The following is a 27,095-nucleotide window of genomic DNA, read 5'->3' on the forward strand; positions in this document are numbered from 1 at the left end:
AAAATGCATTTTTATTTATAATGATAGATTTAATAAAAACATGAATCTAAAAATGGAACCAGCCGTGATGTCTTCTTGGACGAGTCCTCTGAGACCAACCGTAGTGATGATCACGGCCACGTTGATTGCCATGACCATTATTTCGACCATGATGAGCACGACCATTCCCACCGTGATGACTACCACCGTTTCCACCAGGATGCCCCCCTCTACTTTCACTAAGACGGCCATTACCATTTCCACTATGATGACCACCACTGTTCCCATGGTTTTGAGCATGGTTTTTGCCATGATGACCAGCTGAATTTCCACCGTGCAGGCCACCCGAACTACCACCTCGATGTCCCCTAGAATTTCCACCACGATGACTACCGTGATTTACGCCATGTGTACCACCATTTTTATGATTTGGACTTCGACCACGATGCCCTTGATTTTTACCACTTCCATGACCATGACCTTTATTATTATTATGACCACCGCTATTACCTGCGTCATTACCTCTATTGTTATTTTGATCATTATTATCGTTCTCGTCATTATCGTTATTTTCATTGTTCTCATTGCTATTGCCTTCATTCTCATTATTATTATGACCACCGCTATTACCTGCGTCATTACCTCTATTGTTATTTTGATCATTATTATCGTTCTCGTCATTATCGTTATTTTCATTGTTCTCATTGCTATTGCCTTCATTCTCATTATTATTATGACCACCGCTATTACCTGCGTCATTACCTGTATTGTTATTTTGATCATTATCGTTCTTGTCATTATTGTTATTCTCATCGTTATCATTGTTATTACCATCACCATCGTTATCGTCTTTATCACCAACTTCATTATTATTCTCATCGTTACTTGATTCAGGATAATCTGCGTTACTAAATCTTAAATCAATAATTTTTTGAGACTTCTCATGTTTTTCAGGTTTATTTTGAGGTGTTATCAAAGGTGACGTAGTACTTTTAACGTTAGCAATATCTTTTAGTTTCTTGTCAGTTATGGAAGACGGTGGTTTTACAGTTGTCAAAACAATGTTCTTTGCAAATTTTGTAGAAGCTTCGTGTTTTTGTTTCAGGGTTGTTGCAACAGCTGGTGTAGTCGTAGCAATAATAATGTGAGAAGTTTTAGGAATTGAATCTACGTTTTTATTATTTATTCTATTTATAGTAGTAGGTATTTGAGTTGATGTCGATAGAATCATTTTTGTACTTCTTAAGATTGCATTAACTTTTTTGTAATTTTCAGTAGAAGGTAATTTTGTAACTAATTTATTTTCCTGTGTATTTTTTGTCAATGCTGAATAATCTTTATGTTTCATAGTTGTTGACTGTAAAGGTTGTTCTGTAGATGTAGTATTGATCGTCTTAGCGCTTTTTAGGGTAGCTTCGTCTATAATTTTACTTGTAAATGTAGGTGTAAGAGGAGAATGTAAAGTCTTTGCGACTATTTCATTAACCATTTTTGAGAACATATTGTCTTTGTATTTTGAGGTTGTTGTTGTGGTAGAAGATGATAGAGTGGATGTTCCTAAAACTTTTGTTACATTTTGATGATTAGTGTGGTCCTTCATTCTCTGAGTAGTTACAATGAATGACTCTGCACCCTTTGCTTTTGATTCTAGATGTTTCGAAGCAAAATTATCTGGAACTCTTGTAGTTGTTGTAGTAGAATGTACTACCGTGGATGTTGCTGGGAATATTTCATGTTTTTTTGTTTTTTCTAAAGGCAATTTTGTAGTCTTCGTAATCATTTTATTTGATGATTTTTCCAAAGCATCGTGTTTTTGTATAATCATTGTAGTCACTGGAGATTGCGTTGTTTTTAACAATTCATTATGGTTCATAGAATACGTTGTAGTAAGTAGTTGCGTAGATGTGGGGTTTATACTACTTGTACTTATTTTGTCTTCGTGTTTTAAGGTCATTGTTAAGTGAGATGGTGTGGTGACAGTTGTGCTTGAATATAAAGGATAAGTCTTTGTAGGAATATTTTTGCGTAGTTCTGTTTGATATTCATAAGCGCGATAAGGTGTTGAAGTCTCTGATGTTATTGAAGCTGTTGATGTTACGCGTGGCAGATTATTTGTATTTTTATTTGTAAGTTCGTTTTTGTTTGCATCAATGACGATAACATTTTTCGTAGTTGCTTTTCTCGAATCTAATACATGCGATTCAGTTGATCTATTCTCGAGTGTTGTTGTATCGATCCTGCTGTCCGTCGAAGAGAGCGTTGATAAAGTCGATTGTAAAATTGTTTGTGCATTATTGTTTACACTTGTATTCAAAGTTCTTTTAGTAGTTGCAGGTAAAAATCCAAGCCTGAACAGAACATCCTCGATATCGTCTTCATTGTAAGTCTCATCAGCTGCGTCATTTGATGAAGACAACTGTGGGCTAAATGTCGTTGTCTCGACTTTGCTTAAAATTCTATCACTTTTTTGTCCATGCAATGTTTCAGAAAATTCCATGGAACCGAATCTGTTTAAAATTGCTGAATCTTCGTTTGTCTTACTTTTGGTAACATTCAACATTGACGCTTTTGGTCCAAGGTTATTTTGTGTTGATGTGGAAGTTTCCGACTGCGCTTTTTCGGTTGTGTTTATTACGGAAATCTTCCATATTGTGGTTGTTGTGAATGTCGTTTTGATATTTTCAGAAGGGTGTTGCGTTGTGACATCACTGACAGAGCTAGCGGAACTGGTGACGTCTACGTTCCTTCCTGTTGCCATTGTCGTAGTGCTAAATGGCAATTTAGTCGACACGTCGGAGCTAAGATTACTTTGTGTTGACGTGGAAGTTGCCGACTGCTTATGTTCGGTAGCGTTTGTTTTAGATGCATTATCTGTTATAACGGCGAATATTGATTGAAGATTTTCAGTGCTAGCAGACGTGGTGACGTCTACGTTCCTTTCAGTTGAAATAGTTGTGTTGCTGAATGGCAATTCATTCGACGCTTCAGACGAAACCTTATTTTGTGTCCATGTGGAAGTTGCTGACTGCATTTGTTCGGTACCAATTGTTTTAGAAATCTTCTCTGTGGTTGCTGCGTCTGTCGATCGAATATTTTCAGTCAAGTTTTGCGTTATATCATCACTGACAGAACTAGCAGACGTTGTGACGTCTACTTTCCTTTCATTTGCCATTGTTAAAGTTGTAAATGGCAATTCCGTTGACGCTTCGGATCCAAGATAACTTCGTTTCGATGTGGAAGTAGCCGTCTGCATTTGTTCGGTAGCGTTCATTTCGGAAATCTTGTCTGTTGTAGTTTTATCTGTCGACTCGATATTGTCAGACGGGTGTTGCGTTGTTCCATTACTGAAAGTGCTAGCAGACGTGGTGTCGTCTACGTTATTTTCAATTGGCAGTGTTGTAGTTATAAATGGCAATTCCGTTGACGTTGCTGGTCCAAGATTACTTTGTTTCGATGTGAAAGTAGCTGTCTGCATTTGTTCGGTAGCGTTGATTTGGGAAATCTTGTCTGTTGTTGTTTTGTCTGTCGATTCGATATTGTCAGACGCGTGTTGCGTTTTACCATCACTGATAGAGCTAGCAGAAGCGGTGACATCTACGTTCCTTCCTGTTGCCATTGTTGTTGTGCTGAATGGCAATTCCGTTGACACTTCGGGTCCAACATTACTTTGTGTCGATGTGGAAGATGCTGACTGCGTTTGTTCAGTAGAGTTTATTTCGGAATTCTTGTCTGTCGCTGTTTTGTCTGTTGATTCGATATTCTGAGACGGGTGTCGTGTTGTAACATCACTGAAAGAGCCAGCGGACGTGGTGACATCTACGATCGTTTCAGTTGTTTTTGTTGTTGTTGTAAATAGCAATTCCGTTGACGCTTCGGGTACAACATTACTTTGTGTCGATGTGGAAGATGCCGACTGCGTTTGTTCAGTAGCGTTTATTTCGGAAATCTTGTCTGTTGTTTCTATATTCTCAGACGGGTGTCGTGTTGTAACATCACTGAAAGAGCCAGGTGACGAGGCGCCATCTACGATCTTTTCATTTGTTTGTGTTGTAGCTGTGAATGGCAATTCCGTTGACGCTTCGGGTCCAACATTACTTTGTGTCGATGTGGAAGATGCCGTCTGCGTTTTTTCAGTAGCGTTTATTTCAGAAATCTTGTCTGTTGTTGTTTTGTCTGTCGATTCGATATGCTTAGATGGCTCTTGTGTTGTATCATCACTGAAAGAGCTCACGGACGTCGTGACGTCTACGTTCCTTTCAGTTGCCATTGTTGTTGTGCTAAATGGCAATTCCGTTGACGCTTCGGTTGTAACATTACTTTGTGTTGATGTGGAATATGCGGACTGCGTTTGTTCAGTAGAGTTTATTTCGAAAATCTTGTCTGTTGCTGTTTTTTCTGTTGATTCGATATTCTCAGACGGGTGTCGTGTTGTAACATCACTGAAAGAGCCAGCGGACGTGGTGACATCTACGATAGTTTCAGTTGTTTTTGTTGTTGTTGTAAATGGCAATTCCGTTGACGCTTCGGGTACAACATTACTTTGTGTCGATGTGGAAGATGCCGACTGCGTTTGTTCAGTAGCGTTTATTTCGGAAATCTTGTCTGTTGTTTCTATATTCTCAGACGGGTGTCGTGTTGCAACATCACTGAAAGAGCCAGGGGACGAGGCGCCATCTACGATCTTTTCATTTGTTTGTGTTGTAGTTGTAAATGGCAATTCCGTTGACGCTTCGGGTGTAACATTACTTTGTGTTGCTGTGGAATATGCGGACTGCGTTTGTTCAGTAGAGTTTATTTCGAAAATCTTGTCTGTTGCTGTTTTTTCTGTTGATTCGATATTCTCAGACGGGTGTCGTGTTGTAACATCACTGAAAGAGCCAGCGGACGTGGCGCCATCTACGATCTTTTCAGTTGTTTTTGTTGTAGTTGTAAATGGCAATTCCGTGAACGCCTCGGGTACAACATTACTTTGTGTCGATGTGAAAGATGCCGACTGCGTTTGTTCAGTGGCGTTTATTTCGGAAATTTTGTCTGTTGCTGTTTTGCCTGTTGATTCGATATTCTCAGACGGGTGTCGTGTTGTAACATCACTGAAAAAGCCAGCGGACGTGGTGCCATCTACGATCGTTTCAGTTGTTTTTGTTGTAGTTGTAAATGGCAATTCCGTTGACGCTTCGGGTCCAACATTACTTTGTGTCGATGTGGAAGATGCCGACTGCGTTAGTTCAGTAGCGTTCATTTCGGAAATCTTGTCTGTTGTTGTTTTGTCTGTTGATTTGATATTCTCAGACGGCTCTTGTGTTGTAACATCACTGAAAGAGCTAGCAGACGTTGTGACATCTACGTTCCTATCAGTTGTATTTGTTGTAGTTGTAAATGGCAATTCCGTTGACGCTTCGGGTCCAACATTACTTTGTGTCGATGTGGAAGATGCCCACTGCGTTTGATCAATAGCGTTTGTTTCGGAAATCTTGTCTGTTGTTGTTTTGTCTGTCGATTCGATATGCTTAAATGGCTCTTGTGTTGTATCATCACTGAAAGAGCTCGCAGACGTCGTGACGTCTACGTTTCTTTCAGTTGCCATTGTTGTTGTGCTAAATGGTAATTCCGTTGACGCTTCGGGTGTAACATTACTTTGTGTTGATGTGGAATATGCCGACTGCGTTTGTTCAGTAGCGTTTAACTCGGAAATCTTGTCTGTTGTTATTGTGTCTGTCGATTCGATATGTTCAGACGGCTCTTGTGTTGTTACACTACTGAAAGAGCTAGCGGACGTCGTGACGTCTACCTTCCTTTCAGTTGCCATTGTTGTTGTGCTGAATGGCAGGTAAGTTGACGCTTCAGATCTAACATGACTTTGTGTCGATGTGGAAGATGCTGACTGCGTTTGTTCCGTAGCGTTTATTTGGAAAATCTTATCTGTTGTTGTAGCTGTGGATTTAATATTGTCAGACGTGTGTTGCGTTGCAACATCACTAACAGAGCTAGCAGACGTGGTGATATCTACGTTCTTATCAGTTGTATTTGTTGTAGTTGTAAATGGCAATTCCGTTGACGCTTCAGTTCCAATATTACTTTGTGTCGATGTGGAAGATGCCCACTGCGTTTGATCAAAAGAGTTTGTTTCGGAAGTCTTGTCTGTTGTGTCTGTCGATTCGATATGCTCAGACGGCTCTTGAGCTGTATCATCACTGAAAGAGCTCGCGGACGTCGTGACGTCTACGTTCCTTTCAGTTGCCATTGTTGTTGTGCTAAATGGCAATTCCGTTGACGCTTCGGGTGTAACATTACTTTGTGTTGATGTGGAATATGCGGACTGCGTTTGTTCAGTAGAGCTTATTTCGGAAATCTTGTCTGTTGCTGTTTTGTCTGTTGATTCGATATTCTCAGACGGCTCTTGTGTTGTTACATCATTGAAAAAGCTCGCGGAAGTCGTGACGTCTACATTCCTTTCAGTTGCCATTGTTGTTGTGCTGAATGATAGTTCAGTTGACGCTTCCGATCTAACATGACTTTGTGTCGATTTGGAAGATGCTGACTGCGTTTGTTCCGTAGCGTTTATTTCGAAAATCTTATCTGTTGTTGTAGCTGTGGATTCAATATTGTTAGACGTGTGTTGCATTGTAACATCACTAACAGAGCTAGCAGACGTGGTGACATCTACGTTCTTATCAGTTGTATTTGTTGTAGTGGTAAATGGCAATTCCGTTGACGCTTCAGTTCCAATATTACTTTGTGTCGATGTGGAAGATGCCCACTGCGTTTGATCAAAAGCGTTTGTTTCGGAAGTCTTGTCTGTTGTGTCTGTCGATTTGATTTGCTCAGATGGCTCTTGTGTTGTTACATCACTGAAAGAGCTCGCGGACGTGGTGCCATCTACGATCGTTTCAGTTGTTTTTGTTGTAGTTGTAAATGGCAATTCCGTATACTCTTTGGGACCAATATTACTTTGTGTCGATGTGGAAGATGCCGACTGCCTTTGTTCAGTAGCGTTCATTTCGGAAATCTTGTCTGTTGTTGTTTTGTCTGTTGATTTGATATTCTCAGACGACTCTTGTGTTGTTACATCCCTGAAAGAGCTAGCAGACGTTGTGACATCTACGTTCCTTTCAGTTGCCATTGTTGTTGTGCTAAATGGCAATTCCGTTGACGCTTTGGGTGTAACATTACTTTGTGTTGATGTGGAATATGCGGACTGCGTTTGTTCAGTAGAGTTTATTTCGGAAATCTTGTCTGTTGCAATTTTGTCTGTTGATTCGATATTCTGAGACGGGTGTCGTGTTGTAACATCACTGAAAGAGCTAGCAGACGTGGTGACATCTACGTTCTTATCAGTTGTTTTTGTTGTAGTTGTAAATAGCAATTCCGTTGACGCTTCAGTTCCAATATTACTTTGTGTCGATTTGGAAGATGCCCACTGCGTTTGATCAAAAGCGTTTGTTTCGGAAGTATTGTCTGTTGTGTCTGTCGATTCGATATGCTCAGACGGCTCTTGTGTTGTTACATCACTGAAAGAGCTCGCGGACGTCGCGACATCTACCTTCTTTTCAGTTGCAATTGTTGTTGTGCTGAATGGCAGTTCAGTTGACGCTTCAGATCTAACATGACTTTGTGTCGATGTGGAAGATGCTGACTGCGTTTGTTCCGTAGCGTTTATTTCGAAAATCTTATCTGTTGTTGTAGCTGTGGATTCAATATTGTCAGACATGTGTTGCGTTGTAACATCACTAACAGAGCTAGCAGACGTGGTGACATCTACGTTCTTATCAGTTGTATTTGTTATAGTTGTAAATGGCAATTTCGTTGACGCTTCAGTTCCAATATCACTTTGTGTCGATGTGGAAGATGCCCACTGTGTTTGATCAAAAGCGTTTGTTTCGGAAGTCTTGTCTGTTGTATCTGTCGATTCGATATGCTCAGACGGCTCTTGTGTTGTTACATCACTGAAAGAGCTCGCGGACGTCATGACTTCTACCTTTCTTTCAGTTGCCATTGATGTTGTGCTGAATGGCAATTCCGTTGACGCTTCGGGTCCAACATTACTTTGTGTCGATGTGGAAGATGCCCACTGCGTTTGATAAAAAGCGTTTGTTTCGGAAGTCTTGTCTGTTGTGTCTGTCGATTCGATATGCTCAGACGGCTCTAGTGCTGTATCATCACTGAAAGAGCTCGCGGACGTCGTGACGTCTACGTTCCTTTTAGTTGCCATTGTTGTTGTGCTAAATGGCAATTCCGTTGACGCTTCGGGTGTAACATTACTTTGTGTTGATGTGGAATATGCGGACTGCGTTTGTTCAGTAGAGTTTATTTCGGAAATCTTTCCTGTTGCTGTTTTGTCTGTTGATTTGATATTCTCAGACGGCTCTTGTGTTGTTACATCATTGAAAGAGCTCGCGGAAGTTGTGACGTCTACATTCCTTTCAGTTGCCATTGTTGTTGTGCTGAATGGTAGTTCAGTTGACGCTTCAGATCTAACATGACTTTGTGTCGATTTGGAAGATGCTGACTGCGTTTGTTCCGTAGCGTTTATTTCGAAAATCTTATCTGTTGTTGTAGCTGTGGATTCAATATTGTCAGACGTGTGTTGCATTGTAACATCACTAACAGCGCTAGCAGACGTGGTGACATCTACGTTCTTATCAGTTGTATTTGTTGTAGTTGTAAATGGCAATTCCGTTGACGCTTCAGTTCTAATATTACTTTGTGTCGATGTGGAAGATGCCCACTGCGTTTGATCAAAAGCGTTTGTTTCGGAAGTCTTGTCTGTTGTGTCTGTCGATTTGATATGCTCAGATGGCTCTTGTGATGTTACATCACTGAAAGAGCTCGCGGACGTGGTGCCATCTACGATCGTTTCAGTTGTTTTTGTTGTAGTTGTAAATGGCAATTTCGTTGACGCTTCAGTTCCAATATCACTTTGTGTCGATGTGGAAGATGCCCACTGTGTTTGATCAAAAGCGTTTGTTTCGGAAGTCTTGTCTGTTGTATCTGTCGATTCGATATGCTCAGACGGCTCTTGTGTTGTTACATCACTGAAAGAGCTCGCGGACGTCATGACTTCTACCTTTCTTTCAGTTGCCATTGATGTTGTGCTGAATGGCAATTCCGTTGACGCTTCGGGTCCAACATTACTTTGTGTCGATGTGGAAGATGCCCACTGCGTTTGATCAAAAGCGTTTGTTTCGGAAGTCTTGTCTGTTGTGTCTGTCGATTCGATATGCTCAGACGGCTCTAGTGCTGTATCATCACTGAAAGAGCTCGCGGACGTCGTGACGTCTACGTTCCTTTCAGTTGCCATTGTTGTTGTGCTAAATGGCAATTCCGTTGACGCTTCGGGTGTAACATTACTTTGTGTTGATGTGGAATATGCGGACTGCGTTTGTTCAGTAGAGTTTATTTCGGAAATCTTTCCTGTTGCTGTTTTGTCTGTTGATTTGATATTCTCAGACGGCTCTTGTGTTGTTACATCATTGAAAGAGCTCGCGGAAGTTGTGACGTCTACATTCCTTTCAGTGTCCATTGTTGTTGTGCTGAATGGTAGTTCAGTTGACGCTTCAGATCTAACATGACTTTGTGTCGATTTGGAAGATGCTGACTGCGTTTGTTCCGTAGCGTTTATTTCGAAAATCTTATCTGTTGTTGTAGCTGTGGATTCAATATTGTCAGACGTGTGTTGCATTGTAACATCACTAACAGAGCTAGCAGAAGTGGTGACATCTACGTTCTTATCAGTTGTATTTGTTGTAGTTGTAAATGGCAATTCCGTTGACGCTTCGGGTCCAACATTACTTTGTGTCGATGTGGAAGATGCCCACTGCAGTTGATCAAAAGCGTTTGTTTCGGAAGTCTTGTCTGTTGTGTCTGTCGATTTGATTTGCTCAGATGGCTCTTGTGTTGTTACATCACTGAAAGAGCTCGCGGACGTGGTGCCATCTACGATCGTTTCAGTTGTTTTTGTTGTAGTTGTAAATGGCAATTCCGTATACTCTTTGGGACCAATATTACTTTGTGTCGATGTGGAAGATGCCGACTGCCTTTGTTCAGTAGCGTTCATTTCGGAAATCTTGTCTGTTGTTGTTTTGTCTGTTGATTTGATATTCTCAGACGACTCTTGTGTTGTTACATCCCTGAAAGAGCTAGAAGACGTTGTGACATCTACATTCCTATCAGTTGTATTTGTTGTAGTTGTAAATGGCAATTCCGTTGACGCTTCAGTTCCAACATTACTTTGTGTCGATGTGGAAGATGCCCACTGCGTTTGATCAATAGCGTTTGTTCCGGAAATCTTGTCTGTTGTTGTTTTGTCTGTCGATTCGATATGCTTAGATGGCTCTTGTGTTGTATCATCACTGAAAGAGCTCGCGGACGTCGTGACGTATACGTTCCTTTCAGTTGCCATTGTTGTTGTGCTAAATGGCAATTCCGATGACGCTTTGGGTGTAACATTACTTTGTGTTGATGTGGAATATGCGGACTGCGTTTGTTCAGTAGAGTTTATTTCGGAAATCTTGTCTGTTGCAATTTTGTCTGTTGATTCGATATTCTGAGACCGGTGTCGTGTTGTAACATCACTGAAAGAGCTAGCAGACGTGGTGACATCTACGTTCTTATCAGTTGTTTTTGTTGTAGTTGTAAATAGCAATTCCGTTGACGCTTCAGTTCCAATATTACTTTGTGTCGATGTGGAAGATGCCCACTGCGTTTGATCAAAAGCGTTTGTTTCGGAAGTCTTGTCTGTTGTGTCTGTCGATTTGATATGCTCAGATGGCTCTTGTGATGTTACATCACTGAAAGAGCTCGCGGACGTGGTGCCATCTACGATCGTTTCAGTTGTTTTTGTTGTAGTTGTAAATAGCAATTCTGTTGACTCTTTGGGTCCAATATTACTTTGTGTCGATGTGGAAGATGCCGACTGCCTTTGTTCAGTAGCGTTCATTTCGGAAATCTTGTCTGTTGTTGTTTTGTCTGTTGATTTGATATTCTCAGACGACTCTTGTGATGTTACATCACTGAAAGAGCTAGCAGACGTTGTGACATCTACGTTCCTATCAGTTGTATTTGTTGTAGTTGTAAATGGCAATTCCGTTGACGCTTTGGGTGTAACATTACTTTGTGTTGATGTGGAATATGCGGACTGCGTTTGTTCGGTAGCGTTCATTTCGGAAATCTTGTCTGTTGTAGTTTTATCTGTCGACTCGATATTGTCAGACGGGTGTTGCGTTGTTCCATTACTGAAAGTGCTAGCAGACGTGGTGTCGTCTACGTTATTTTCAATTGGCAGTGTTGTAGTTATAAATGGCAATTCCGTTGACGTTGCTGGTCCAAGATTACTTTGTTTCGATGTGAAAGTAGCTGTCTGCATTTGTTCGGTAGCGTTGATTTGGGAAATCTTGTCTGTTGTTGTTTTGTCTGTCGATTCGATATTGTCAGACGCGTGTTGCGTTTTACCATCACTGATAGAGCTAGCAGAAGTGGTGACGTCTACGTTCCTTCCTGTTGCCATTGTTGTTATGCTGAATGGCAATTCCGTTGACACTTCGGGTCCTACATTACTTTGTGTCGATGTGGAAGATGCTGACTGCGTTTGTTCAGTAGAGTTTATTTCGGAATTCTTGTCTGTCGCTGTTTTGTCTGTTGATTCGATATTCTGAGACGGGTGTCGTGTTGTAACATCACTGAAAGAGCCAGCGGACGTGGTGACATCTACGATCGTTTCAGTTGTTTTTGTTGTTGTTGTAAATAGCAATTCCGTTGACGCTTCGGGTACAACATTACTTTGTGTCGATGTGGAAGATGCCGACTGCGTTTTTTCAGTAGCGTTTATTTCGGAAATCTTGTCTGTTGTTTCTATATTCTCAGACGGGTGTCGTGTTGTAACATCACTGAAAGAGCCAGGGGACGAGGCGCCATTTACGATCTTTTCATTTGTTTGTGTTGTAGTTGTGAATGGCAATTTCGTTGACGCTTCGGGTCCAACATTACTTTGTGTCGATGTGGAAGATGCCGACTGCGTTTTTTCAGTAGCGTTTATTTCAGAAATCTTGTCTGTTGTTGTTTTGTCTGTCGATTCGATATGCTTAGATGGCTCTTGTGTTGTATCATCACTGAAAGAGCTCACGGACGTCGTGACGTCTACGTTCCTTTCAGTTGCCATTGTTGTTGTGCTAAATGGCAATTCCGTTGACGCTTCGGTTGTAACATTACTTTGTGTTGATGTGGAATATGCGGACTGCGTTTGTTCAGTAGAGTTTATTTCGAAAATCTTGTCTGTTGCTGTTTTTTCTGTTGATTCGATATTCTCAGACGGGTGTCGTGTTGTAACATCACTGAAAGAGCCAGCGGACGTGGCGCCATCTACGATCTTTTCAGTTGTTTTTGTTGTAGTTGTAAATGGCAATTCCGTTAACGCCTCGGGTACAACATTACTTTGTGTCAATGTGGAAGATGCCGACTGCGTTAGTTCAGTAGCGTTCATTTCGGAAATCTTGTCTGTTGCTGTTTTGCCTGTTGATTCGATATTCTCAGACGGGTGTCGTGTTGTAACATCACTGAAAGAGCCAGCGGACGTGGTGCCATCTACGATCGTTTCAGTTGTTTTTGTTGTAGTTGTAAATGGCAATTCCGTTGACGCTTCGGGTCCAACATTACTTTGTGTCGATGTGGAAGATGCCCACTGCGTTTGATCAATAGCGTTTGTTTCGGAAATCTTGTCTGTTGTTGTTTTGTCTGTCGATTCGATATGCTTAAATGGCTCTTGTGTTGTATCATCACTGAAAGAGCTCGCAGACGTCGTGACGTCTACGTTTCTTTCAGTTGCCATTGTTGTTGTGCTAAATGGTAATTCCGTTGACGCTTCGGGTGTAACATTACTTTGTGTTGATGTGGAATATGCCGACTGCGTTTGTTCAGTAGCGTTTAACTCGGAAATCTTGTCTGTTGTTATTGTGTCTGTCGATTCGATATGTTCAGACGGCTCTTGTGTTGTTACACTACTGAAAGAGCTAGCGGACGTCGTGACGTCTACCTTCCTTTCAGTTGCCATTGTTGTTGTGCTGAATGGCAGGTAAGTTGACGCTTCAGATCTAACATGACTTTGTGTCGATGTGGAAGATGCTGACTGCGTTTGTTCCGTAGCGTTTATTTGGAAAATCTTATCTGTTGTTGTAGCTGTGGATTTAATATTGTCAGACGTGTGTTGCGTTGCAACATCACTAACAGAGCTAGCAGACGTGGTGATATCTACGTTCTTATCAGTTGTATTTGTTGTAGTTGTAAATGGCAATTCCGTTGACGCTTCAGTTCCAATATTACTTTGTGTCGATGTGGAAGATGCCCACTGCGTTTGATCAAAAGAGTTTGTTTCGGAAGTCTTGTCTGTTGTGTCTGTCGATTCGATATGCTCAGACGGCTCTTGAGCTGTATCATCACTGAAAGAGCTCGCGGACGTCGTGACGTCTACGTTCCTTTCAGTTGCCATTGTTGTTGTGCTAAATGGCAATTCCGTTGACGCTTCGGGTGTAACATTACTTTGTGTTGATGTGGAATATGCGGACTGCGTTTGTTCAGTAGAGTTTATTTCGGAAATCTTTCCTGTTGCTGTTTTGTCTGTTGATTTGATATTCTCAGACGGCTCTTGTGTTGTTACATCATTGAAAGAGCTCGCGGAAGTTGTGACGTCTACATTCCTTTCAGTGTCCATTGTTGTTGTGCTGAATGGTAGTTCAGTTGACGCTTCAGATCTAACATGACTTTGTGTCGATTTGGAAGATGCTGACTGCGTTTGTTCCGTAGCGTTTATTTCGAAAATCTTATCTGTTGTTGTAGCTGTGGATTCAATATTGTCAGACGTGTGTTGCATTGTAACATCACTAACAGAGCTAGCAGAAGTGGTGACATCTACGTTCTTATCAGTTGTATTTGTTGTAGTTGTAAATGGCAATTCCGTTGACGCTTCGGGTCCAACATTACTTTGTGTCGATGTGGAAGATGCCCACTGCGTTTGATCAAAAGCGTTTGTTTCGGAAGTCTTGTCTGTTGTGTCTGTCGATTTGATTTGCTCAGATGGCTCTTGTGTTGTTACATCACTGAAAGAGCTCGCGGACGTGGTGCCATCTACGATCGTTTCAGTTGTTTTTGTTGTAGTTGTAAATGGCAATTCCGTATACTCTTTGGGACCAATATTACTTTGTGTCGATGTGGAAGATGCCGACTGCCTTTGTTCAGTAGCGTTCATTTCGGAAATCTTGTCTGTTGTTGTTTTGTCTGTTGATTTGATATTCTCAGACGACTCTTGTGTTGTTACATCCCTGAAAGAGCTAGAAGACGTTGTGACATCTACATTCCTATCAGTTGTATTTGTTGTAGTTGTAAATGGCAATTCCGTTGACGCTTCAGTTCCAACATTACTTTGTGTCGATGTGGAAGATGCCCACTGCGTTTGATCAATAGCGTTTGTTCCGGAAATCTTGTCTGTTGTTGTTTTGTCTGTCGATTCGATATGCTTAGATGGCTCTTGTGTTGTATCATCACTGAAAGAGCTCGCGGACGTCGTGACGTATACGTTCCTTTCAGTTGCCATTGTTGTTGTGCTAAATGGCAATTCCGATGACGCTTTGGGTGTAACATTACTTTGTGTTGATGTGGAATATGCGGACTGCGTTTGTTCAGTAGAGTTTATTTCGGAAATCTTGTCTGTTGCAATTTTGTCTGTTGATTCGATATTCTGAGACCGGTGTCGTGTTGTAACATCACTGAAAGAGCTAGCAGACGTGGTGACATCTACGTTCTTATCAGTTGTTTTTGTTGTAGTTGTAAATAGCAATTCCGTTGACGCTTCAGTTCCAATATTACTTTGTGTCGATGTGGAAGATGCCCACTGCGTTTGATCAAAAGCGTTTGTTTCGGAAGTCTTGTCTGTTGTGTCTGTCGATTTGATATGCTCAGATGGCTCTTGTGATGTTACATCACTGAAAGAGCTCGCGGACGTGGTGCCATCTACGATCGTTTCAGTTGTTTTTGTTGTAGTTGTAAATAGCAATTCTGTTGACTCTTTGGGTCCAATATTACTTTGTGTCGATGTGGAAGATGCCGACTGCCTTTGTTCAGTAGCGTTCATTTCGGAAATCTTGTCTGTTGTTGTTTTGTCTGTTGATTTGATATTCTCAGACGACTCTTGTGATGTTACATCACTGAAAGAGCTAGCAGACGTTGTGACATCTACGTTCCTATCAGTTGTATTTGTTGTAGTTGTAAATGGCAATTCCGTTGACGCTTTGGGTGTAACATTACTTTGTGTTGATGTGGAATATGCGGACTGCGTTTGTTCGGTAGCGTTCATTTCGGAAATCTTGTCTGTTGTAGTTTTATCTGTCGACTCGATATTGTCAGACGGGTGTTGCGTTGTTCCATTACTGAAAGTGCTAGCAGACGTGGTGTCGTCTACGTTATTTTCAATTGGCAGTGTTGTAGTTATAAATGGCAATTCCGTTGACGTTGCTGGTCCAAGATTACTTTGTTTCGATGTGAAAGTAGCTGTCTGCATTTGTTCGGTAGCGTTGATTTGGGAAATCTTGTCTGTTGTTGTTTTGTCTGTCGATTCGATATTGTCAGACGCGTGTTGCGTTTTACCATCACTGATAGAGCTAGCAGAAGTGGTGACGTCTACGTTCCTTCCTGTTGCCATTGTTGTTATGCTGAATGGCAATTCCGTTGACACTTCGGGTCCTACATTACTTTGTGTCGATGTGGAAGATGCTGACTGCGTTTGTTCAGTAGAGTTTATTTCGGAATTCTTGTCTGTCGCTGTTTTGTCTGTTGATTCGATATTCTGAGACGGGTGTCGTGTTGTAACATCACTGAAAGAGCCAGCGGACGTGGTGACATCTACGATCGTTTCAGTTGTTTTTGTTGTTGTTGTAAATAGCAATTCCGTTGACGCTTCGGGTACAACATTACTTTGTGTCGATGTGGAAGATGCCGACTGCGTTTTTTCAGTAGCGTTTATTTCGGAAATCTTGTCTGTTGTTTCTATATTCTCAGACGGGTGTCGTGTTGTAACATCACTGAAAGAGCCAGGGGACGAGGCGCCATTTACGATCTTTTCATTTGTTTGTGTTGTAGTTGTGAATGGCAATTTCGTTGACGCTTCGGGTCCAACATTACTTTGTGTCGATGTGGAAGATGCCGACTGCGTTTTTTCAGTAGCGTTTATTTCAGAAATCTTGTCTGTTGTTGTTTTGTCTGTCGATTCGATATGCTTAGATGGCTCTTGTGTTGTATCATCACTGAAAGAGCTCACGGACGTCGTGACGTCTACGTTCCTTTCAGTTGCCATTGTTGTTGTGCTAAATGGCAATTCCGTTGACGCTTCGGTTGTAACATTACTTTGTGTTGATGTGGAATATGCGGACTGCGTTTGTTCAGTAGAGTTTATTTCGAAAATCTTGTCTGTTGCTGTTTTTTCTGTTGATTCGATATTCTCAGACGGGTGTCGTGTTGTAACATCACTGAAAGAGCCAGCGGACGTGGCGCCATCTACGATCTTTTCAGTTGTTTTTGTTGTAGTTGTAAATGGCAATTCCGTTAACGCCTCGGGTACAACATTACTTTGTGTCAATGTGGAAGATGCCGACTGCGTTAGTTCAGTAGCGTTCATTTCGGAAATCTTGTCTGTTGCTGTTTTGCCTGTTGATTCGATATTCTCAGACGGGTGTCGTGTTGTAACATCACTGAAAGAGCCAGCGGACGTGGTGCCATCTACGATCGTTTCAGTTGTTTTTGTTGTAGTTGTAAATGGCAATTCCGTTGACGCTTCGGGTCCAACATTACTTTGTGTCGATGTGGAAGATGCCCACTGCGTTTGATCAATAGCGTTTGTTTCGGAAATCTTGTCTGTTGTTGTTTTGTCTGTCGATTCGATATGCTTAAATGGCTCTTGTGTTGTATCATCACTGAAAGAGCTCGCAGACGTCGTGACGTCTACGTTTCTTTCAGTTGCCATTGTTGTTGTGCTAAATGGTAATTCCGTTGACGCTTCGGGTGTAACATTACTTTGTGTTGATGTGGAATATGCCGACTGCGTTTGTTCAGTAGCGTTTAACTCGGAAATCTTGTCTGTTGTTATTGTGTCTGTCGATTCGATATGTTCAGACGGCTCTTGTGTTGTTACACTACTGAAAGAGCTAGCGGACGTCGTGACGTCTACCTTCCTTTCAGTTGCCATTGTTGTTGTGCTGAATGGCAGGTAAGTTGACGCTTCAGATCTAACATGACTTTGTGTCGATGTGGAAGATGCTGACTGCGTTTGTTCCGTAGCGTTTATTTGGAAAATCTTATCTGTTGTTGTAGCTGTGGATTTAATATTGTCAGACGTGTGTTGCGTTGCAACATCACTAACAGAGCTAGCAGACGTGGTGATATCTACGTTCTTATCAGTTGTATTTGTTGTAGTTGTAAATGGCAATTCCGTTGACGCTTCAGTTCCAATATTACTTTGTGTCGATGTGGAAGATGCCCACTGCGTTTGATCAAAAGAGTTTGTTTCGGAAGTCTTGTCTGTTGTGTCTGTCGATTCGATATGCTCAGACGGCTCTTGAGCTGTATCATCACTGAAAGAGCTCGCGGACGTCGTGACGTCTACGTTCCTTTCAGTTGCCATTGTTGTTGTGCTAAATGGCAATTCCGTTGACGCTTCGGGTGTAACATTACTTTGTGTTGATGTGGAATATGCGGACTGCGTTTGTTCAGTAGAGCTTATTTCGGAAATCTTGTCTGTTGCTGTTTTGTCTGTTGATTCGATATTCTCAGACGGCTCTTGTGTTGTTACATCATTGAAAGAGCTCGCGGAAGTCGTGACGTCTACATTCCTTTCAGTTGCCATTGTTGTTGTGCTGAATGATAGTTCAGTTGACGCTTCCGATCTAACATGACTTTGTGTCGATTTGGAAGATGCTGACTGCGTTTGTTCCGTAGCGTTTATTTCGAAAATCTTATCTGTTGTTGTAGCTGTGGATTCAATATTGTTAGACGTGTGTTGCATTGTAACATCACTAACAGAGCTAGCAGACGTGGTGACATCTACGTTCTTATCAGTTGTATTTGTTGTAGTGGTAAATGGCAATTCCGTTGACGCTTCAGTTCCAATATTACTTTGTGTCGATGTGGAAGATGCCCACTGCGTTTGATCAAAAGCGTTTGTTTCGGAAGTCTTGTCTGTTGTGTCTGTCGATTTGATTTGCTCAGATGGCTCTTGTGTTGTTACATCACTGAAAGAGCTCGCGGACGTGGTGCCATCTACGATCGTTTCAGTTGTTTTTGTTGTAGTTGTAAATGGCAATTCCGTATACTCTTTGGGACCAATATTACTTTGTGTCGATGTGGAAGATGCCGACTGCCTTTGTTCAGTAGCGTTCATTTCGGAAATCTTGTCTGTTGTTGTTTTGTCTGTTGATTTGATATTCTCAGACGACTCTAGTGTTGTTACATCCCTGAAAGAGCTCGCGGACGTCGTGACGTATACGTTCCTTTCAGTTGCCATTGTTGTTGTGCTAAATGGCAATTCCGTTGACGCTTTGGGTGTAACATTACTTTGTGTTGATGTGGAATATGCGGACTGCGTTTGTTCAGTAGAGTTTATTTCGGAAATCTTGTCTGTTGCAATTTTGTCTGTTGATTCGATATTCTGAGACGGGTGTCGTGTTGTAACATCACTGAAAGAGCTAGCAGACGTGGTGACATCTACGTTCTTATCAGTTGTTTTTGTTGTAGTTGTAAATAGCAATTCCGTTGACGCTTCAGTTCCAATATTACTTTGTGTCGATGTGGAAGATGCCCACTGCGTTTGATCAAAAGCGTTTGTTTCGGAAGTCTTGTCTGTTGTGTCTGTCGATTTGATTTGCTCAGATGGCTCTTGTGTTGTTACATCACTGAAAGAGCTCGCGGACGTGGTGCCATCTACGATCGTTTCAGTTGTATTTGTTGTAGTTGTAAATGGCAATTCCGTTGACGCTTCAGTTCCAACATTACTTTGTGTCGATGTGGAAGATGCCCACTGCGTTTGATCAATAGCGTTTGTTCCGGAAATCTTGTCTGTTGTTGTTTTGTCTGTCGATTCGATATGCTTAGATGGCTCTTGTGTTGTATCATCACTAAAAGAGCTCGCGGACGTCGTGACGTATACGTTCCTTTCAGTTGCCATTGTTGTTGTGCTAAATGGCAATTCCGTTGACGCTTTGGGTGTAACATTACTTTGTGTTGATGTGGAATATGCGGACTGCGTTTGTTCAGTAGAGTTTATTTCGGAAATCTTGTCTGTTGCAATTTTGTCTGTTGATTCGATATTCTGAGACGGGTGTCGTGTTGTAACATCACTGAAAGAGCTAGCAGACGTGGTGACATCTACGTTCTTATCAGTTGTTTTTGTTGTAGTTGTAAATAGCAATTCCGTTGACGCTTCAGTTCCAATATTACTTTGTGTCGATTTGGAAGATGCCCACTGCGTTTGATCAAAAGCGTTTGTTTCGGAAGTATTGTCTGTTGTGTCTGTCGATTCGATATGCTCAGACGGCTCTTGTGTTGTTACATCACTGAAAGAGCTCGCGGACGTCGCGACATCTACCTTCTTTTCAGTTGCAATTGTTGTTGTGCTGAATGGCAGTTCAGTTGACGCTTCAGATCTAACATGACTTTGTGTCGATGTGGAAGATGCTGACTGCGTTTGTTCCGTAGCGTTTATTTCGAAAATCTTATCTGTTGTTGTAGCTGTGGATTCAATATTGTCTGACATGTGTTGCGTTGTAACATCACTAACAGAGCTAGCAGACGTGGTGACGTCTACGTTCCTTTCAGTTGCCATTATTGTTGTGCTAAATGGCAATTCCGTTGACGCTTCGGGTTTAACATTACTTTGTGTTGATGTGGAATATGCGGACTGCGTTTGTTCAGTAGAGTTTATTTCGGAAATCTTGTCTGTTGCTGTTTTGTCTGTTGATTTGATATTCTCAGACGGCTCTTGTGTTGTTACATCATTGAAAGAGCTCGCGGAAGTTGTGACGTCTACATTCCTTTCAGTTGCCATTGTTGTTGTGCTGAATGGTAGTTCAGTTGACGCTTCAGATCTAACATGACTTTGTGTCGATTTGGAAGATGCTGACTGCGTTTGTTCCGTAGCGTTTATTTCGAAAATCTTATCTGTTGTTGTAGCTGTGGATTCAATATTGTCAGACGTGTGTTGCATTGTAACATCACTAACAGATCTAGCAGACGTGGTGACATCTACGTTCTTATCAGTTGTATTTGTTGCAGTTGTAAATGGCAATTCCGTTGACGCTTCAGTTCCAATATTACTTTGTGTCGATGTGGAAGATGCCCACTGCGTTTGATCAAAAGCGTTTGTTTCGGAAGTCTTGTCTGTTGTGTCTGTCGATTTGATATGCTCAGATGGCTCTTGTGATGTTACATCACTGAAAGAGCTCGCGGACGTGGTGCCATCTACAATCGTTTCAGTTGTTTTTGTTGTAGTTGTAAATAGCAATTCTGTTGACTCTTTGGGTCCAATATTACTTTGTGTCGATGTGGATGATGCCGACTGCCTTTGTTCAGTAGCGTTCATTTCGGAAATCTTGTCTGTTGTTGTTTTGTCTGTTGATTTGATATTCTCAGACGACTCTTGTGATGTTACATCACTGATAGAGCTAGCAGACGTTGTGACATCTACGTTCCTATCAGTTGTATTTGTTGTAGTTGTAAATGGCAATTCCGTTGACGCTTCAGTTCCAACATTACTTTGTGTGGATGTGGAAGATGCCCACTGCGTTTGATCAATAGCGTTTGTTTCGGAAGTCTTGTCTGTTGTGTCTATCGATTCGATATGCTCAGACGGCTCTTGTGCTGTATCATCACTGAAAGAGCTCGCGGACGTCGTGACGTCTACGTTCCTTTCAGTTGCCATTGTTGTTGTGCTGAATGGCAGTTCAGTTGACGCTTCAGATCTAACATGACTTTGTGTCGATGTGGAAGATGCTGACTGCGTTTGTTCCGTAGCGTTTATTTCGAAAATCTTATCTGTTGTTGTAGCTGTGGATTCAATATTGTCTGACATGTGTTGCGTTGTAACATCACTAACAGAGCTAGCAGACGTGGTGACATCTACGTTCTTATCAGTTGTATTTGTTGTAGTTGTAAATGGCAATTTCGTTGACGCTTCAGTTCCAATATCACTTTGTGTCGATGTGGAAGATGCCCACTGTGTTTGATCAAAAGCGTTTGTTTCGGAAGTCTTGTCTGTTGTATCTGTCGATTCGATATGCTCAGACGGCTCTTGTGTTGTTAGATCACTGAAAGAGCTCGCGGACGTCGTGACGTCTACCTTTCTTTCAGTTGCCATTGTTGTTGTGCTGAATGGCAAATCCGTTGACGCTTCGGGTCCAACATTACTTTGTGTCGATGTGGAAGATGCCGACTGCGTTTGTTCAGTAGCGTTTATTTCGGAAATCTTGTCTGTTGTTGTTTTGTCTGTTGATTCGATATTCTCAGACGGGTGTCGTGTTGTAACATCACTGAAAGAGCCAGCGGACGTGGTGCCATCTACGATCTTTTCAGTTGTTTTTGTTGTTGTTGTAAATGGCAATTCCGTTGAGGCTTCGGGTACAGCATTACTTTGTGTCGATGTGGAAGATGCCGACTGCGTTTGTTCAGAAGCGTTTATTTCGGAAATCTTTTCTGTTGTTGTTTTGTCTGTTGATTTGATATTCCTAGACGGCTCTTGTGTTGTTACATCACTGAAAGAGCTCGCGGACGTCGCGACGTCTACCTTCCTTTCAGTTGCCATTGTTGTAGTGCTGAATGGCAGTTCCGTTGACGTTTCGGGTCTAACATGACTTTGTGTCGATGTGAAAGATGCTGACTGCGTTTGTTCAGTATTAAACATTTCGGAAATATTGTCTGTTGTTGATTTGTCTGTTGATTCGATATTGTCAGACGCATGTTGCGTTGTAACATCACTAACAGAGCTAGCAGACGTGGTGACGTCTCCGTTTCTTGTAATTGCCATTGTTGTTGTACTGAATGGCCATTCCGTTGTCGCTTCAGGTACAAGATTTCTGTCTGTCGATATGGAAGATGGCATCTGCGTTTGTTCAGTAGCCTTTATTTCGGAAATCTTGTCTGTTGTTGTTTTGTCTGTTGATTCGATATTCTCAGACGGCTCTTGTGTTGTTACATCACTGATAGAGCTAGCAGACGTTGTGACATCTACGTAATTTTCAGTTCCAATTGTTGTTGTGCTGAATGGCAGTTCAGTTGACGCTTCAGATCTAACATGACTTTGTGTCGATGTGGAAGATGCTGACTGCGTTTGTTCCGTAGCTTTTATTTCGGAAATCTTTTCTGTTGTTGTTTTGTCTGTTGATTTGATATTCTCAGACTGCTCTTGTGTAGTTTCATCACTAAAAGAGCTTGCGGACGTCGTGACGTCTACGTTTCTTTCAGTTGCTATTGTTGTTGTGCTAACTAGTAATTCCGTTGACGCTTCGGGTGTAACATTACTTTGTGTTGATGTGGAATATGCCGACTGCGTTTGTTCAGTAGCGTTTAACTGGGAAATCTTGTCTGTTATTGTTGTGTCTGTCGATTCGATATGCTCAGACGGCTCTTGTGTTGTTACATCACTGAAAGAGCTCGCGGACGTCGTGACGTCTACGTTCCTTTCAGTTGCCATTGTTGTTGTGCTGAATGGCAATTCCGTTGTCGATTCGGGTCCAACATGACTTTGTGTCGATGTGGAAGATGCCGACTGCGTTTGTTCAGTGGCGTTTATTTCGGAAATCTTGTCTGTTGTTGATTTGTCTGTTGATTTGATATTGTCAGACGCGTGTTGCGTTGTAATATCACTAACAGAGCTAGCAGACGTGGTGACGTCTCCGTTTCTTGTAATTGCCATTGTTGTTGTACTGAATGGCCATTCCGTTGTCGCTTCAGGTACAAGATTTCTTCGTGTCGATGTGGAAGATGGCGACTGCGTTTGTTCAGTAGCGTTTATTTCGGAAATCTTTTCTGTTGTTGTTTTGTCTGTTGATTTGATATTCTCAGACGGCTCTTGTGTTGTAACATCACTGAATGAGCTAGCAGACGTGGTGACGTCTCTGTTTCTTGTAATTGCCATTGTTGTTGTACTGAATGGCCATTCCGTTGTCGCTTCAGGTACAAGATTTCTTTGTGTCGATGTGGAAGATGTCGTCTGCGTTTGTTCAGTAGCGTTTAACGCGGAAATCTTGTCTGTTGTTGTTTTGTCTGTTGATTTGATATTCTCAGACGGCTCTTGTGTTGTTACATCACTGAAAGAGCTCGCGGACGTCCTGACGTCTACGTTCCTTTCAGTTGCCATTGTTGTTGTGCTGAACGGCAATTCCGTTGTCGTTTCGGGTCCAACATGACTTTGTGTCGATGTGGAAGATGCCGACTGCGTTTGTTCAGTGGTGTTTATTTCGGAAATCTTGTCTGTTGTTGATTTGTCGGTTGATTCGATATTGTCAGACGCGTGTTGCGTTGTAACATCACTAACAGAGCCAGCAGACGTGGTGACGTCTCCGTTTCTTGTAATTGCCATTGTTGTTGCACTGAAAGGCCATTCCGTTGTCGCTTCAGGTACAAGATTTCTTTGTGTCGATGTGGAAGATGCCGACTGCGTTTGTACAGTGGCGTTTATTTCGGAAATCTTGTCTGTTGTTGATTTGTCTGTTGATTCGATATTGTCAGATGCGTGTTGCGTTGTAACATTACTAACAGAGCTAGCAGACGTGGTGATGTCTCCGTTTCTTGTAATTGCCATTGTTGTTGTACTGAATGGCAATTCCGTTGACGCTTCAGTTCTAATATTACTTTGTGTCGATTTGGAAGATGCCGACTGCGTTTTTTCATTAGCATTTATTTCGAAAATCTTGTCTGTTGTTCTTTTGTCTGTTGATTTGATATTCTCAGACGGCTCTTGTGTTGTTACAACACTGAAAGAGCTCGCGGACGTCATGACGTCTACGTTCCTTTCAGTTGCCATTGTTGTTGTGCTGAATGGCAATTCCGTTGTCGTTTCGGGTCCAACATGACTTTGTGTCGATGTGGAAGATGGCGACTGCGTTTGTTCAGTAGCGTTTATTTCGGAAATCTTTTCTGTTGTTGTTTTGTCTGTCGATTTGATATTCTCAGACGGCTCTTGTGTTGTAACATCACTGAAAGAGCTAGCAGACGTGGTAACGTCTCCGTTTCTTGTAATTACCATTGTTGTTGTACTGAATGGCCATTCCGTTGTCGCTTCAGGTACAAGATTTCTTTGTGTCGATGTGGAAGATGTCGTCTGCGTTTGGTCAGTAGCGTTTAACTCGGAAATCTTGTCTGTTGTTGTTTTGTCTGTTGATTTGATATTCTCAGACGGCTCTTGTGTCGTTACATCACTGAAAGAGCTCGCGGACGTCGTAAAGTTTACGTTCCTATCTGCCATTGTTGTTGTGCTGAACGGCAATTCCGTTGTCGTTTCGGGTCCAACATGACTTTGTGTCGATGTGGAAGATGCCGACTGCGTTTGTTCAGTGGTGGTTATTTCGGAAATCTTGTCTGTTGTTGATTTGTCTGTTGATTCGATATTGTCAGACGCGTGTTGCGTTGTAACATCACTAACAGAGCTAGCAGACGTGGTGACGTCTCCGTTTCTTGTAATTGCCATTGTTGTTACACTGAATGGCCATTCCGTTGTCGCTTCAGGTACAAGATTTCTTTGTGTCGATGTGGAAGATGCCGACTGCGTTTGTACAGTGGCGTTTATTTCGGAAATCTTGTCTGTTGTTGATTTGTCTGTTGATTCGATATTGTCAGACGCGTGTTGCGTTGTAACATTACTTACCGAGCTAGCAGACGTGGTGACGTCTCCGTTTCTTGTAATTGCCATTGTTGTTGTACTGAATGGCAATTCCGTTGACGCTTCAGTTCTAATATTACTTTGTGTCGATGTGGAAGTTGCCGACTGCGTTTGTTCAGTAGCGTTTATTTCGGAAATCTTGTCTGTTGTTGTTTTGTCTGTTGTTTCTTTATTCTCAGACGGCTCTTGTGTTGTTACATCACTGAAAGAGCTCGCGGACGTTGTGACGTCTACGTTCCTTTCAGTTGCCATTGATGTTGTGCTGAATGGCAATTCCGTTAACGCTTCGGGTACAACATTACTTTGTGTCGATGTGAAAGATGCCGACTGCGTTTGTTCCGTAGCGTTTATTTCGAAAATCTTATCTGTTGTTGTAGCTGTGGATTCAATATTGTCAGACGTGTGTTGCATTGTAACATCACTAACAGATCTAGCAGACGTGGTGACATCTACGTTCTTATCAGTTGTATTTGTTGCAGTTGTAAATGGCAATTCCGTTGACGCTTCAGTTCCAATATTACTTTGTGTCGATGTGGAAGATGCCCACTGCGTTTGATCAAAAGCGTTTGTTTCGGAAATCTTGTCTGTTGTGTCCGTATATTCGATATGCTCAGACGGCTCTTGTGTTGTAACATCACTGAAAGAGCTCGCGGACGTCGTGACGTCTTCGTTCTTTTCAGTTGCTATTGTTGTTGTGCTGAATGGCAATTCCGTTGACGTTTCGGGATCAACATTACTTTGTGTTGATGTGGAAGACGCTGATTGCGTTTGTTCAGTAGAGTTTATTTCGTAAATCATGTCTGTCGCTGTTTTGTCTGTTGATTCGAAATTCTCAGACGGGTGTCGTGTTGTAACGTCATTGAAAGCGCCAGTGGACGTGGTGCCATCTACGATCTTTTCAGTTGTTTTTGTTGTTGTTGTAAATGGCAATTCCTTTGAGGCTTCGGGTACAGCATAACTTTGTGTCGATGTGGAAGATGGCGACTGCGTTTGTTCAGTAGCGTTTATTTCGGAAATCTTTTCTGTTGTTGTTTTGTCTGTTGATTTGATATTCTCAGACGGCTCTTGTGTTGTAACATCACTGAAAGAGCTAGCAGACGTGGTGACGTCTCCGTTTCTTGTAATTGCCATTGTTGTTGTACTGAATGGCCATTCCGTTGTCGCTTCAGGTACAAGATTTCTTTGTGTCGATGTGGAAGATGTCGTCTGCGTTTGTTCAGTAGCGTTTAACTCGGAAATCTTGTCTGTTGTTGTTTTGTCTGTTGATTTGATATTCTCAGACGGCTCTTGTGTCGTTAAATCACTGAAAGAGCTCGCGGACGTCCTGACGTCTACGTTCCTTTCAGTTGCCTTTGTTGTTGTGCTGAACGGCAATTCCGTGGTCGTTTCGGGTCCAACATGACTTTGTGTCGATGTGGAAGATGCCGACTGCGTTTGTTCAGTGGTGTTTATTTCGGAAATCTTGTCTGTTGTTGATTTGTCTGTTGATTCGATATTGTCAGACGCGTGTTGCGTTGTAACATCACTAACAGAGCTAGCAGACGTGGTTACGTCTCCGTTTCTTGTAATTGCCATTGTTGTTGCACTGAATGGCCATTCCGTTGTCGCATCAGGTACAAGATTTCTTTGTGACGATGTGGAAGATGTCTTCTGCGTTTGTTCAATAGCGTTTGTTTCGGAAATCTTGTCTGTTGTTGTTATGTCTGTCGATTCAATATGCTCAGACGGCTCTTGTGATGTTACATCACTGAAAGAGCTCGCGGACGTCCTGACGTTTACGTTCCTTTCAGTTGCCTTTGTTGTTGTGCTGAACGGCAATTCCGTGATCGTTTCGGGTCCAACATGACTTTGTGTCGATGTGGAAGATGCCGACTGCGTTTGTTCAGTGGTGTTTATTTCGGAAATCTTGTCTGTTGTTGATTTGTCTATTGATTCGATATTGTCAGACGCGTGTTGCGTTGTAACATCACTAACAGAGCTAGCAGACGTGGTGACGTCTCCGTTTCTTGTAATTGCCATTGTTGTTGCACTGAATGGCCATTCCGTTGTCGCTTCAGGTACGAGATTTCTTTGTGTTGATGTGGAAGATGTTGTCTGCGTTTGTTCAATAGCGTTTGTTTCGGAAATCTTGTCTGTTGTTGTAATGTCTGTCGATTCAATATGCTCAGACGGCTCTTGTGATGTTACATCACTGATAGAGCTCGCGGACGTCGTA

At 42.0% G+C, this 27,095-nt stretch overlaps 3 protein-coding genes across 3 annotated transcripts; all 3 read right to left on the reverse strand.

The window, feature by feature from the left end:
* LOC121737034 (basic-leucine zipper transcription factor A-like) lies at positions 1 to 3,105 on the reverse strand. Its single transcript, XM_042128558.1, has 3 exons — positions 2,634 to 3,105; positions 765 to 2,600; positions 1 to 695 (listed from the first exon to the last, which is right to left on the reverse strand). The coding sequence occupies exons 1-3, from the start codon at positions 3,008 to 3,010 to the stop codon at positions 47 to 49; spliced, it is 2,862 nt and encodes a 953-aa protein (XP_041984492.1). The 5' UTR covers positions 3,011 to 3,105; the 3' UTR covers positions 1 to 46.
* LOC121737406 (streptococcal hemagglutinin-like) lies at positions 3,030 to 23,380 on the reverse strand. Its single transcript, XM_042129080.1, has 3 exons — positions 22,977 to 23,380; positions 3,183 to 3,656; positions 3,030 to 3,057 (listed from the first exon to the last, which is right to left on the reverse strand). Exons 1-3 carry the CDS (start codon positions 23,357 to 23,359, stop codon positions 3,030 to 3,032), a joined length of 885 nt encoding a protein of 294 aa, XP_041985014.1. The 5' UTR covers positions 23,360 to 23,380.
* Positions 23,381 to 24,281: 901 nt separating this feature from the next.
* On the reverse strand, positions 24,282 to 26,455 carry LOC121737407 (cell wall protein IFF6-like). The gene is made up of 2 exons (XM_042129081.1): positions 25,183 to 26,455; positions 24,282 to 24,322 (listed from the first exon to the last, which is right to left on the reverse strand). The coding sequence occupies exons 1-2, from the start codon at positions 26,453 to 26,455 to the stop codon at positions 24,282 to 24,284; spliced, it is 1,314 nt and encodes a 437-aa protein (XP_041985015.1).
* Positions 26,456 to 27,095: the final 640 nt, after the last annotated feature.

Source organism: Aricia agestis, chromosome 20 (assembly GCF_905147365.1).
Source record: "Aricia agestis chromosome 20, ilAriAges1.1, whole genome shotgun sequence".
NCBI classification, from domain to species: domain Eukaryota; kingdom Metazoa; phylum Arthropoda; class Insecta; order Lepidoptera; family Lycaenidae; genus Aricia; species Aricia agestis.